Source organism: Mastigoproctus giganteus, chromosome 1 (assembly GCF_048544385.1).
Source record: "Mastigoproctus giganteus isolate SK-2022 chromosome 1, ASM4854438v1, whole genome shotgun sequence".
NCBI lineage: Eukaryota > Metazoa > Arthropoda > Arachnida > Uropygi > Thelyphonidae > Mastigoproctus > Mastigoproctus giganteus.
The window spans coordinates 28506475-28521473 of record NC_143575.1 but is presented as its reverse complement, the minus strand read 5'-3'; the positions used below and the strand labels follow the sequence as shown (position 1 = coordinate 28521473).

The 14999-nt window shown below is 36.7% G+C and overlaps 1 protein-coding gene across 2 annotated transcripts in view; it reads right to left on the bottom strand.

Moving 5' to 3' along the window:
- Positions 1 to 14999, bottom strand: part of LOC150090664 (peroxisomal ATPase PEX1-like) — a 311554-nt gene that overhangs the window by 113443 nt on the left and 183112 nt on the right. For both annotated transcript variants that reach the window (XM_090379348.1, XM_090379356.1), the window contains exon 10: positions 5351 to 5521. In XM_090379348.1, the coding sequence (XP_090235474.1) occupies positions 5351 to 5521 (171 nt within the window). The remainder of the gene's footprint in view (positions 1 to 5350; positions 5522 to 14999) is intronic.

Genomic DNA, 14999 nt, shown 5'->3' with positions numbered 1-14999 from the left:
GAGAGGCTTAAGTTCTGCAAATTGCAGCGGCTGGAGACTAGGCACCTGCAAGGTGATCTGATTGAGGTGTATAAGGCCTTAAATGGGTTGAGCACACTGACTTCTGATGGGATTCTTCCACTTGTTCAGATTACAAACCTAAGGGGGCATAAATTCTAATTGAGGAAAGACAGATGTAGAATAGATGTGCGGAAATTTGTCTTTAGCCAGCGGGTGGTTAAATGCTGGAACAAACTTCCATCTGTCATTGTGGAAGTTGACAGGTTAAATAAATTTAAGGAGGAACTGGACAAACACTTAGACAGATTTGTTTTGTAAATTTTTTTTTTTTTTTGGCTGATGCTGCATAAGCTCATACACTTGCTTTCTTGCATCACATGCTACTACTACTACATGGGATGTATTTAGATGATGATCTTGTTATTACTGATAGCACTATCCAAGACATTTTACATTTGTTTAATAATATTCATTCCATACTCAATTTTACATTGGAAAAGGAAAATACGGATACTAAGTCATTAAATTTTCTAATTTCATGCTTACTCAGGACTTCAATAAAATCCAATTTAACATCTATTGTAAACCAACAAACACTGGTATGCTTCTGCATTATAGCAGTTATCACCTATACATTGTGTCATCAACCTCAAATAGCTCACGAATGTGTGGGACGATTAATTCCTGAAGCAAGTTGAGGTAAACAGCACACCAGTAACAGTTTCATGAAAAAAGAATGGTCCAATCAAACCCAGGTTGATAATCCACACCACACTGTAATGCCCGGTAAATTCACATGTTGTTTCTCAGTAAAGTTTAGATTCTCAGTTGCCCAGTAACAATTGTGGTGATTAATTGTACCATTGAACTAGAATGCTGCCTCATCACTCCAAACAATCTTATTGGCAAACAGAGCATCCTCTGCAGATTTTCTTAAAAACCACACTGAAAATTCAACACTACGATCAGGATCATCTTCTTTCAGGGCCTGCACTAATCTTGGAATGTACCTTTTCCATTTTGCATGCTTTAAAATGTTATACACACTGGATTTGGGGATTGCCGTTTCACGACCAGGTTATAGGACAGATTTTGAGAGGGCCAGATAAGCTGCATTTATATATACAGAAAGGTTAGTGCTGTGACATCCAACTCCCATCGAGTTTCAATTCTTAACCATACTAGCTTGTAATGTACTACTGCATAGGCATGCACATGAGATCCATAGTGGTATGGTTGGGCTGAACGTCTGGGAGACTTCTATCACAGTATACAATACAATATTCATGGAGGAGCATTTCAACCCTTTTGGTCATAGTGTACATAGTACAGACAAATCAAAATTTATATTGTCTTTAGTATTTCAGAAAATACCTAAAACAAACTTAATCAACAAAAGAAGACAGGAAAATTCCTATAACCTTCAAAAATTCATTAAAAAAAAAAAGGAAACAATAAAAACATGTAAATGGCTCACATATGTATAAGAAATATACTAATGTAACAAGCTCACATATGTAACAGAAGAGTCTGGTTGAAGTATATGGTTGCAATATAGGAAGAGGAATACTAAGTTATGATACTTATAACAGTTTGTAACAAATACATGGAATAACAAAGCTTAGTGAAACTGAGTCTAAAGAACAACTAACTGTTTAGATCAGTAATCAGCAACTGTTTTTTGATTGCAGATCAATATATGATGAGTTAATTCAAAATTCTAAATGAAAATGAAAATCAAATTGCAATGGCGGTTCCATGAGAGAGCAGCTTATACATCTTTGTGTATCATCATCATTTTAAGCCACTGTTGATCCACTGAAGGATGAAGGCCTCTCCTCAATGCGTTTCCAGCAACTGCAGTCTTGTGATTTCTGTTGCCATTGTACACTAGCAAATTTCATCGATCCACCTCATCTTTGATCTTTTTCTTGGGCATTTAGAGTCAAATGGTATCCATTCCATTTGGTGCTCTATACTTCTTTGTGTGACCCACAGTCTTTGTGAAGCTTTAGTATTCAATGTCCATGTCAGGACAGGAAGGGTACATTGAGCAAAAACGTTTTGGTTGAGACAGAGTGGCATGTTTGTCTTGAATACATATTAAGCTTTCCAAATGCTCGCCATCCCAATTTTAAGTGGAGCTCAATTTCCATCATGATGTTTTCATCTGTTGAAATTTCTTGTCCAAAGTAAGCATACCTTTCTAAGTCTAGTTCTTGTCCATCAGCCATGATTTTCTTTGGTCTGGTAAATTTGTTGAACATAACCTGTGTTTTCTTGATGTTATCCCCAAACTGAACTTCTTGCTTTCATGCTGCAGTTGAATATTTTGCTGCAGTTCTTCCAGATTACTAGCAAAGATAATGTTATCATCTGCAAAACCGTAAGTGATTCAGGTAATCTCCATTTATTTTGAATCCTCTATTATCCCAATTTAGTTTTCAAAAAATTTCTTCTAAACAGGTGTAAAATAGTTTTTGGGGATTCTCTCTCCTTATCGGACACCTTTTCCTATGCTGATCTAGTCACCTTTTCTTACATCGAATGGAAAATATTGATGTAAGCTGTCTACAGCTTGGTTGATTAGGGTGCTGATTATTGCCTGTTTTGTGACTGAGTCAAATGCTTTTTCATAGTCAAGGAAAGTACATAATGGAAGGTTATATTCATTGTGCTACTCTATAACTTGCTGCACTGTTTAGATGTGATCCATTGTACTAAAGCCACTTCTGAAACCTGCTTGTCCTTTGGGTTGTGTCATATAAAGTAATGTGTCTATTCTTGAAAATATCTTTGTGAAAACCTTGAAGATAACTGGCAATAGGCTTACTGTTTGGTAGTTTTTTAATCTGCCTTGTCACCTTTTTTGTGCAGTAGGATGGCTTCTGCATTTTTCCATGCTACAGGTACTTTGTTAAGTAGAAGGCATTTTGAAAATTGTTTGGCTAGAGCTTTACATACCGGCTGGCCTCCAGCTCTCAACATGTCAACAGTGACTTTATCGGGTCCTGCTGCTTTACCATTTTTCATTGATTTAATAGCATCTTCTACTTCTTCACCAAAATTACTGGTACAGTTTCTGCATCTGATGTTAGATCCAGTTGTTTTCCTTCATCCTTATAAAGATTTGGATAAAATTTTTCCACTCATTTTAGTATTTGTTGTCAAGTTTTTGTTGTGTCATCCTCAAGCTTAAAAGCAAACATTTGGCTCTTGTAACTATTTTTAGTTTTGCTTTCTATAACCCTTAATTTTCTTCTAGTGTTCTTCTGACGAGATCGACATTGAACTTGTGCATTTCTTCTTTTATGCATTTTCTTATGGTCTTGCATATTTCTACATATTCTATCTTGTTTCTTATGTTGCCACTTTGCTTCATTTTTCATCTCTTTTTCATCATGACAATTGTTTCTTTTGGTACTCTGGTTGGTTTTTCTAGTTTTACAGTAGGTGCTAGAGCAGAGGCAGTGTCTACAATAGTCTCAATGACTGTCATTATTGGTTGAAATATCTGTGTCAGGAAGGTCTTACAGCACATGAAAACAATTGGGCAGTTCTAGTTCAAAGTTATGATTTTTCAATAGTTGGCTCAGTCTTGAACCATCAATTACTGATGGTTCAAGACCGAGCAGTCAGTGAATATTGTTTTATTGTTTGTATCAATTTCGCTGGTATTTCCAAGAGGGCTCTTCCATGTCCATTGGGCCTTTTTCTTGAAGAATGAGTTGATGAACAAATTTTGTTTCTCGACAAATTCAATAAGTAGACTGCCTCTATTGTCTATTTTTCCAGTTGCATATGGGCCGACAGATCTTTCCCCATTTCGGATATTACCAATCCTTGCAATGAAATCTCTCATTACAATTTTATAGTGGTATTTGTCCTGCTTGTAATGACACAATACATCTTCATAAAATTCTTCAACTTCATCATCACTATGGCTACTTGGAGCATAAGCTTGAATAATTTGAAGAGAATAGTGACTATTTAGCTTAACAGAATAGCAAGCAATTCTTTTGGTAATATTTTATACTTTTATGGTTGAATCTGTTAGTCTTTTGTTGTTCTGGAACCCAATTCCACCACACCTTCCATTATTTGTTCCTTTGTAGTACAGCCAATGTCCATCTTCTAGCTTAACCAGATCTTCACCTTTTTTTTTTTCAATTTTATATAAACCAATGATGTCCCAGTTGATGTTTTTCAGCTCCAGTAATAGTTCTCCTAGGACTAAGTTTGTACTCACAGATCGAATGTTAAGCATTCCAGTGTCTTAAGTACAAAGGCAGCTGATTGAGCCTGGTCTCAATCAGGCTGCCTCTGGACTTTATCACCCTCTGCTCAATTGGCAGAGGGTGATTCTTAGAGCTGGTCTTTCTGTTGGTGTAGGTAGTAGCTCACAGACCTCCGGGGAATGAGAGCTCTTTATTTTGTTGTGTCAGGACCATAATCTGCCATGCTGGTCCAGTGTGAGTTGGCAAATTTTGTATCAACTTAGTCTGGTGTCATAGCTTTGTTCTCCCCATTATGGGTGACCCTGACATAGGTATACAATCCAAATGGCATAGTTCTCAGCTTAATTGACATATGCAAATGGTTCTGCTGTGATAAGGCATCAATCAATGGGTGTGACCTTATGTGCATACATTTGCATATACTAAGACATATAATCATGGGTTAATACATCTTTGATTCATAAACATGGACCGTAACTTAAGTTTCAAATCACTGATTTCTTTACACAAAGTTCGTTGTGGATGGTTTAAAAATTAAAATTAGCTTCCAGTGTACTATTCTTTTTTACTATTTTTATTATTTTAAGATACCTAATTTTTTTCTTTTAAATTTATTTGAAGTTATTTTTATTTTACTTATTTTGTTCTGCACTTAATTAGTTGGTCAGCTGATTTCTGCGAACAAGCCACCCACTGGCACCTTAGGTTGCTGATCATTAACTCTTTTCATCAACAGCAAACAATTTGTAATTATAATTTTTTGTAGCATGCCAAGGTTGTTTTTAGACTATTACAACTACTAGGGAAACTCAGGCATACGCAATGTTTTCCTGGGTGGATCTAGGTGGGAAAAAAAATGGACAGTAATGCATTCTCATCATTCTCTTCAAATTCAGCAGTTCATTTTCAAACTTAGTGTCTTCCTTCATTTCAACCTTTTGGCATATAATTCACTTATCTTGTAGACAATTCTATAACACATATGCTCAAATGAATTTTGCCCAAAATTTAAAGTTTTGTCCATTTACTGCTGTCATGGCTATATATGTTTAAATATAAAGTAAATAACATAAAAAAAAAAAAGAAAAAGAAAAAAAAAAAAAGAGACTCACTTTGTGCAACTTTTGCAAAATATTGTCCATCAGGACCTGCCTCTTGTTCAGGACTAGCTGGGGCACTAGCAACTGCATCTAAATCATCCAACATTAACACTGATGGTTGTCTATGTATTAGTTCATGGCATAGTACTTCCCACTTCTTTGCTATATTTTCAACCCGTTTACCTAGAATTAAACACATTATGAAAAATTATCTAAATTGCACTGCAGAAAATAAATATCGAAAAAATCTCCAGAAACAGATAGCTAACAGATCATATAACAGAGCTATATATGAATGACTGCTTTCCAATTAATATGTTTATGTAAAAGAATTTGGCAATTATCTCATTAAAGCAACATTGTGCTTGTAACAGTATCCTCAACAGAGAAAATGTGACAGATTGTTAGATATGTTTACTTTTAGTTTTAAACTAGTGATGTGACATTTCCTTTATGTCCAAAAAACTTTTCAATTTTGCAACAAACTAAAGCATATTTCATGTTATTAACTGAAGTGAACAAGCTGCAATAAAACTTTATTGTGGTGTGTTTGAAATATAGGAAGTAGGTGGAATTTTTGAAATACTGTGTATGAATAATCACAAGTATGTTAGTTATAAAAATAAAACAAAAATATAGTATATTTCTAAAGAAAAATACAAGTTCCAGGCATCATTAAATGGCACCTCCGTAGCCAGGTGGGAAGGAGCAGCAGCAGTGCGTAGCACATGCTTCTTGATTAAACCGGGGTTCGAGCCCGTCACCACCAAATACGGAGAATGCGGAAAGGTCAGGGAATGACCACCGCATATCCCGGAGCAATATGGCCTTAGTTGCTAATGCTCCTAAAAACCAAATAACAAACAACAACAACAAACAGCATCATTAAATAATTTCATGATTAAAAAAAAAAAAAAACCAAAGCACACATTGTTCCAGAGTAGTTTGTTAAATCAGCATTAATTTTCTGGATGGAAAAAAATTTCAAATCTTTTAAATGAGATAATTTTCATGGAATATCTAACTGCAAAGCTTAAAAGGAATTGGGGGGGAAGAAAAGAAACAGTCCTCTAGCAAGTTCCTGGAAAAAAAAAAACATGCTAATGTCATATATGATTTTGAACTGGTTTAAACCAAAAGCTCCTTATGTTAATCTGTTAAAGCAAAACAGAGTAGTTTTGCTTTTGTCTAAATGTATGCAATCTTTAATGTTTCTGTACATGCATACTTTGTTTTATTTAAAGTATTTATTCTTTAAAAAAAATAAAGGGTATGCATTCAGTTACTGTACTACGTCCAGAATCAGACATTCTTGATGTAAATTTAAACATTGAACTACTGACAAGGGCAAAGGGAAGGGCTTTTGCTTTTGTAAAGGCAATTATAATGCTGGTTGCATCCTGTACAGTAGATATCTACCCAGATCAAATTTCAACTAATAAATTCTATAATTTTTATAATATCCACAGAGCTGAAACTGTATAGCTGGAACCAGAACTTTTTTTCTTGAATTTTCCTGCTTAAAATTTCAGAAGTTTCTATTCATTTTCATGCAAAAGACAAAAACATTCATGAAATAGATACTCTATTTGTTTTCTTTTTTTAGCATGTGCCTCTGTTTGCAATTACATTTACGTTGGCATGAGAATGCTCCGGCATTGCGTCACAGCTCTTCTAAAGCTTTATCGAAAAGGCAAAAAAAAAAAAAAAAATGCACACAACTGTTTGTTGCCATAAGAAACAATGAAAGAATCTGCAACAATCATTTTTGAAAAAAGAAAAAAGACCATATTCCTTTCTTCAATGTGTATTGTATCTACTAACACAAAATCAAGGAAATTCATTGTTGGAAGCCACACTGGAAACAGGAAAAAACTGATCAAATGTGTATTCGATAAAAAAAAAGAAAAGAAAAAAAGTTTTTTTCATTTGAATTGTTTTTAGGGAACAATATCTGAACAACACATTTCCTGGATGTATATCTAATCTTATAACGAAATTTCAAGAAAATATTTCTATTGATAGCTGCATTATAAACTTTGAAAACTGGTGCACAAAAGAAGAAAAAAAAATCATCCGCTATGAATAACTGATTGTATTTTGAAATGTGTATTGTTCACAAAACTGCAATATTTTCTAACTTTTAGTACACAAGCCAAATAAAATTCACCATCAATGGTCATAGGCTGTTTGAAGTCTGTATTTCCTGTTCTGAGCTGCAATAAAAAGATATACCCCACTGAAAAATAGATTTACTCCCTAACTCTTCTTTTGTTTTACTGGGGGAATGTTATTTCGCACAATCAAGCCTGTGGCTGCTAAATGTGGTGCTGTTTCTTGTATTCTCTCTATCTTGAGAGCTCCTCTGATTGTGTGGTCGTCCCGGAGTATAAACAAGAAATTTGACTGAAGAGCTCTGTGAGGTCGGGAGTTGGATACATAGTAATTTCTTGCTTGCACTGACCAAGTGAAAAAAACTTTATTACTAAGCGAGAGAATATACACAGTAAAACAGAAAATGATAACTGACACACGGCACAGATGTTCAAGATATAACATATATTAAATTTAGCACAAATAAAGAACATAACATACAACAGTAGTTCCCAAACTACTGAGATCTACAGACCCCTACAAAAATCAAAAAAGGTTGCAGACCCTAGATGCATCTAGATGTACCAGAGGTCCCAACATGTGGCAGTTGAACACACCCCATACCATTACTGACCGTCCACTACTAGAACAGTTCCTTGTTGGCACGATGGATGCATAGCTTCATGCAGTTTATATATGTGTGTGTGTGTGTGTGTGTGTGTGTGTGTGTGTGTGTGTGTGTGTGTGTGTGTGTGTGTGTGTGTGTGAATACTTGGTTTTCTGAAAAGAAAATTCAAAGTTTTAAGTTTAAAACAACAACTTTATTTGTATTTTTACATAAATATATAATAATAACTTTCATCAATTTGCTACACACAGAACAAATCATTTGACCAGTTCCAGAGAGTCCATTTCCCAGACTCCCTGGAACTGGTCTATGGACTCCTAGGGGTCTGTGGATCCCAGTTTGGGAAACGCTGACATAGAAGACATTTTATTGTTATATAATAAATGTTATCAGTTTTTTTTAGTTGAAGCAATAATATTTCTTGAATGATTATGCAACCCAAAACCCAAGGCCTTTTCTCTAATAACATAGAGGCTTTCGGTTACTGTATGTAGCCTTTGTCAACTAATTGAGCACTGGAAATAGGCGGTTTTTATGTGTGTGGCTGACCTTTAAGTACATAAGGTCACGGAGGAGGGGGGGGTTTACAAGTACGTGCGAAGAGTGACGAGGGAGGGAAAGAGAGGAGGAAGGTAGAAGGCTGAGGTAGGTGACTGCAGTCATAGGTGGTGCTGCTGTTGTTGTTGTGGGGGTTTTCTGGCGCATAAGCTGCTTTGCCTATAATGCGCCTATTCCTTTATTGTAATAATATATGAGAATTTCTTATGTTAGAAGAGGCAAAAATCAGAAATGACTAAAAACTCCAATTTTCTTCAGAAAGTTAAAAAATTCAGGGATATTTGCATTGTCACCAATGACATTCTCTAGAGTTATTGGTTTGCGAAGATAGCAGGGTTGTATTTCTGTCTTGATTATAGTGTGGGCATTCAATGAGAATGTGTTTCACAGTCAGATTTAGAAAACAATGTGGACACTGTGGTGGATCATCTCCTGTGAGTAAATGAAGGTGAGTCAAATGTGTATGGCCTATTCTTGATCTTGAAAGGAGTACCTCTTCTCGTCTTAATGAACGGACACTGGAACGCCAAATTCTAGGATCCTGTTTAAATTGAAAAAGTTTGTTATGTGTTTGAGAGTGCCAGAGTGCTGTCCATTCTGTTAGGCATGCATCACGAATGATTTGTGGGTAGTCTGATGCTGGAACAGGGATAGTGGTTAAATCTAAGGTAGATGGATTTTTTGCCGCTTTATCGGCCAGTTCATTACCAGAAATTCCAGAATGTGCTGGAATCCAGCAGAAGGTGATCATTTGGTGGTGCTCTTCAATCTGCAGTAATAATCTTCTAATTTCATTTAGAAAAGGGTGAACTTTATCTGTGGAGTTAGATAATGCCATAATTGAGCTGAGGGAATCAGTGTAAATAAGAAATTTTAATGAGCAGTCAGAACAGAGATTTTCTAAGGCTAGTTTAATTGCATATACTTCTGCTGAGAATATACTGAATTCAGGTGGAAGGGCTGCTGAAATAGTGGTATTTAGGAACACTGCTGCTGCTTCAACATTTGAGTTAGATTTAGAGCCATCTGTATAAATTGGAGAAAAGTCAAAATATTTGTGAGTGTGAATTGCATGAAGTTGTTTCACATTTGATGCTTGAAGAACATTTTTCCCCCACTGGCAAAGGTAAGTGTCACAGGTGGATAGAGGAGTAAGAGTCCATGGTGGTTGAGTGCATGTTACTACTTCTTGTACAGAATGAATGGAAACTTTCCAAACTTGCATCAGTTCAAGAAGGCGAAGACCAGCTGGTTTTACTATACTAGGCTTACTTCTGTAGAAGTTTTCTAATGGTGGATTAAATAAGTATGACTGAATTGGATGTGAGGCACAACTTTGTATTTTGACAGCATACTTCAGTAGCAGTGTTTTCCTACGTAGTGTTAACGGGGGCTCATGAGCGTCAATGTAGAGGCTATGTGCTGGTGATGTTCTGAAAGCTCCAAGTGCAATCCTCAAAGCACTGTGTTGAACTGGATCAAGCCAGAGCAAAACACTTGCTCTGGCAGAATCATAGACAGGAGCACCATAATCAAGACGGGATCGGATTAATGCCCTGTATGGCCAAAGTAAGGAGGTGCGATCTGCACCCCATGTTAGGGCGGATAAAGTTCTGAGTATATTTAACTTTTTTAAACAGGAAGTACGTACATTTTTAATATGGTCTAAGAAATTTAATTTGTTGTCAAGGATTAATCCTAGAAATCTGATGTTACTATTGACTGGGATGGAGAAGTTGGAAATTTGAAGTTCAGGATCCAGATGGAGTTTGCGTTGTCGACAAAAATGGATAGCAACTGTTTTCTGTTGTGAGAGTCGATAGCCATTAAGGTTGGCCCATTGTTGTATTTTATTCAGTGATATCTGAAGCTGCCTTTCAATTGATCTCATGCTTTGGGAATGACAGGAAATGGAAAGGTCATCTGCATAAAGATATGACTCAACTGTGTTTGGAAGCTGTTTAGTGATGGATTCGATTCTAGGAGCAAAAAGAGTGGCACTCAGCACAGATCCCCGAGGAACACCTTCTTCCTGAATGAAAGTTGTAGAGAGGTCATTTTGGTATTTTACTTGAAACGATCTAGTGTATAGGAAGTTCTGTACAAATATGGGAAGGTTTCCCCGTAGACCGAGAGAATAAAGATCACTAAGTATGCCATGTCGCCAGGTGGTGTCAAAGGCTTTCTGTATATCTATAGTAACCATTACCAGATGCTCGTGTTTAACGAACACATTGCGAATGGCAAATTCAGCCTTGATCGTGAGATCTAAGCATGATCTGTTTTGTCGAAAGCCATGCTGACTATTGCTCATGAGATGTTGTGACTCTATGATCCAGACGAGTCTATTGTGGACAATTTTTTCAAGGATTTTGCTGAGGCAGCTTGACAGAGATATAGGTCTATAGTTATGGGGATTGGTTGGATCTTTTCCAGGCTTCAGGAACGCCAAAACAATAGAGTGGTGCCAAGAAGCTGGATAAGTTTTTTCTAAAAAAATACGGTTGTAAAAGACCAGAAGGAGGCGCAAAGCTTTGTCATCAAGATGTTGCAGCATGATATAATAGATCCCATCTGGTCCGGCGGCACCATCACGAGCTGTTTTAATGGCATGCAATAATTCAGAATATTGTAGAGGTTTGTTATATGGCAGAATGAGGGCAGTTTGGAAGTTAATAGAATACCATTCTCGACTGTTTTTAATTCGTTGGAAAGTATAAACTGTAGTATACTGTAGTATAGTTGGAAAGTATAAGTTGTAGTATAAACTGATGTTGCTGAGATCTCAGCAAAAGTATTTCCCAAAGCGTTAGCTATATCCGAGGGACTAGTTAAATCTCGCCCATTCCAGGAGAGGACTGGAGAGGGTATGGTTGGAAATTTACCAGAAAGCTGTCTAATTTTTTTCCAGATTAATTTGCTGTCAGTATTTCTGTTAATTGTTGATGCAAAACGGGTCCAGGATTCTTTTTTGGCTTGCCTCTGTATGAAGTGTGCTTTTGCCTTTACTTTCTTATAATTTATCAGATTGGCTGTGATTGGATATTGCCGAAACAAATTCCACGCTTTATCTTTTGCTTTGGTGCATTCCTCATTCCACCAATAATTATAGTGCTTTCGACCCAGTGGATTTGATAATGGTATTGTATCTTTAGCCACGTTTAAGAGATGCGACGTGATGTAATCTGTCACATCATCATCAATACAGTGGAGACGGATTTTTTTCTCATCGAAAGATTGATGACTGAAATTTTGCCCAGTTTGCTCTTGTAAATTTCCATTTCCTGCAGGGTTTAGTTAAAGGAGTCTGTGCTATCAATACCTTGCATACGATTGGGAAGTGATCACTGCCCATAGGATCGTTTATAACATACCACTCTATGGTCGGGACCAGTACTGGAGAACAAATGGAAAGATCTATTGCTGAAGTATGTCCAGTTGGGAGCTGAATGTGAGTGTGCGTGCCAGTATTCAGTATGGTGAGGTTTAGTGCATCTAAAAGTCTTTCAATGAGTCGACCACGTGTATCCAATTTAGAAGCACCCCATAGGGGGTTGTGCCCATTAAAGTCCCCTAATATACAGAGAGGTGGAGGTATCTGTATGAGGAGGTCTTCAAGTTCTTTTAAACAATAAGTATGGTTTGGCTGTAAATAGATTGAGACTAGTGTTATTGCAATATGGAGAGTTATACGAACCGCAACAGCTTCTATTTCAGTTCAAAGTGGGATATGCTTAGTTGGGATCTTTGAATTTATCAGGATTGCTACACCACCGTGGGCAGTATTTGCTGTATTGCGATCTTTTTGATAAAGGCAGTAGTTCTTTATCGATGGAGAAATTTGCGAGGTAAAGTAAGTTTCTTGGAGACAGAGAGCAACTGGAGAATACTGGTTAATTAGATTATGGATATCATCTGTGTTGCAACGAAAGCCTCTGCAGTTCCATTGTACAATGAAGGCCATTATTTGTGTTTAATTGTTTGAGATGTATCTGACTGCGTTTTGAAGGTGACTGGTTTATGACGTTCCAATTTTTGTTTATCTTTTTTTAGGAAAACTGGCCGACCAGTGTCCATTTCTTCTTCTTCGGCATGAATTTCTAATATTGGATCTTCCGGTAGAGTAGGAGATGTCGCTGGTATTGTAAGAGGAGTGTTACTTGCCTGATCTGAATGCTTGGGGTTACTGGACTGTTGCTGAGAGAGGACAGCTCGAGCCCAGTCAGAGATTGATATGTTTGGGGGGACAGTAACTTCAGTTTGGGTGGATACTGTTTGTTGTTTTTGTGCAACATTTGCATAGGTATGTTTGGGCATGGTAGGAGCAATTATTTTCCTTGCTTCTTGAAAGCTTACCTTGTTCTCAACCTTATATTTAACAATTTGTTTCTCAGTTTTCCATCTCTCACAAGTTCTAGAATATGCAGGATGGTTACCTTTACAGTTGGGACATGTCTTTTCTGTCGCCAAACATTCAGACTGAGTATGATCGGAAGATCCACAGTTTGGACAAACTGGGTTTCCTCTACATGTTGTCTGAGAGTGACCATACTTTTGGCACTTGTAGCATCTCAAGGGATTGGGTATATACGGGCGAACATGGCAAAGTAGATAGCCAGCTTTTACTGTTGATGGTAGGTTTGGGGAATTAAATGTAAGAATGATATTCCTGGTAGGCATAAGGTTATTGTCTTTTTTAATCATGATTCTTCTTGATGCAATAACGTTTTGATCCTGAAGTTCTTGGGTTAATTCATCCTCTGTCACGTTCAACAAATCCCAACTAGAAATCACACCTTTGGATGTATTTAAGGTAGCATGGGGAGATACTTTAATTGGTATCCCAGCAAAATTTGAAAGTTGTAAGAGTTTCTCTGAATGTCTACTTTTTGTTGTTTCTAAAAGAAGGTCTCCAGATTGCAGCCTTCTCACAGTCTTCGGAGATCCTGCAATACTCTCCAGGTGTTTCTGGATGAGGAAAGGAGATAATTTGCTAAGAGGTTGTTCTGAAAGTGAATGTAAAATTAAAAAGGAAGGAAACTCTTTGGTTGTTGAATTTGTTTTCAACCTCTTGGGTTGTGAAATGTCATAATCAATTTCAGTATGTGGCCGAGAGCTTGTCGGCTCTAAAGATGGATAATCATTTTGCTCCATCTTTGCTCCTTTTCGCCCTTGGCAGATGAGCTTTTCTGCCAAGGTTTCCGGCCCCGCCACGGGGAGGCAGGAGCAGTGCCTGGTGTGACCAAGCGAGAAGTATTAGGGGGTTAGTAATAAGACTATGAAAAAAGAAAGGTGGCTTGCCTTTCTTGCTCTGTACAGGTACTTTTGTAGCAAGAGCAGTTATAAAATAAATAGATTACTTAACGAGAGGAATGCAAAAGAACTATATATCACTTTTTGGAAATCGCACTATAAGGCACAGATAAATCGCTCAGTCACAATCGCTTGGCACCCGGGGCCGTAGGTGGTGCCCGAGCTTGCAGACTATGAGAGACTCAAATACGAGCCTCTGTACAAACATCTGTACAAGGCAAAAAAACATGCGGTCACTCGAAAGTAACTGTAGTCATTTGCATTCGAGGACAAGCTATACAGCAATGTTTGAAATTTGTAATACAGCTAACTTGCCACTATTTCCAGAGGGATCATTGACAAGTACATGTTAGGAGCAGAAAATGTTCTCCACTACACACACAATAATGAATTATCTTATAACTTATAACAGTTATCAACAGAAATATTTTCTAGAAATCATCTTAATTTTTTCTTAATTGTTGCCTACAACAATTACATAAACAATAAGCAAAATTTGTTGCCTACAATTACATAAACAATAAGCAAAATTTGTTCCCTAAAACAAATACAGTAAAACAAAGTGTTTTTTTTTATCAAATGAGCATTGTGTGTTATCAGTTTTACACCAGTTTATTTTCTGTTTCCACTGTGGCTTCCAATAGATGAATTTCCTTGCTTTTGTGTTAGTAGATACATGAAGAAAAGAAATATGATAGTTTTGTTTTTTAAAAACAATTCATTGCAATTCTTTTGGTTAAGTTTCTTATACCAAGAAACAGTTGCGTACATTTCTTTTTTCTCCCTGTCAGCTATGTCAGTCACCTTGGTAACTGTGATGGATGTAGCTTCAAAGTCAATAATGGCTTTGTGTAAGTTGATTCGTTCTAGCCAGTGCCGGTGCAATTACACGAGAAGTTAAAACATATGAAGTGACACGTTATATAATCAAGGGGTATGCCTGCTAATGTTTTGCGGATAAAAATTACAAAAATGCATACTTGATTGTACATTTTTGGTGTTTTCAAGTCAGTTAATAGTTTTTTCTGAAATTTAAAGGTAGGGAATCAAAAAAAAAAAATTGTTCAT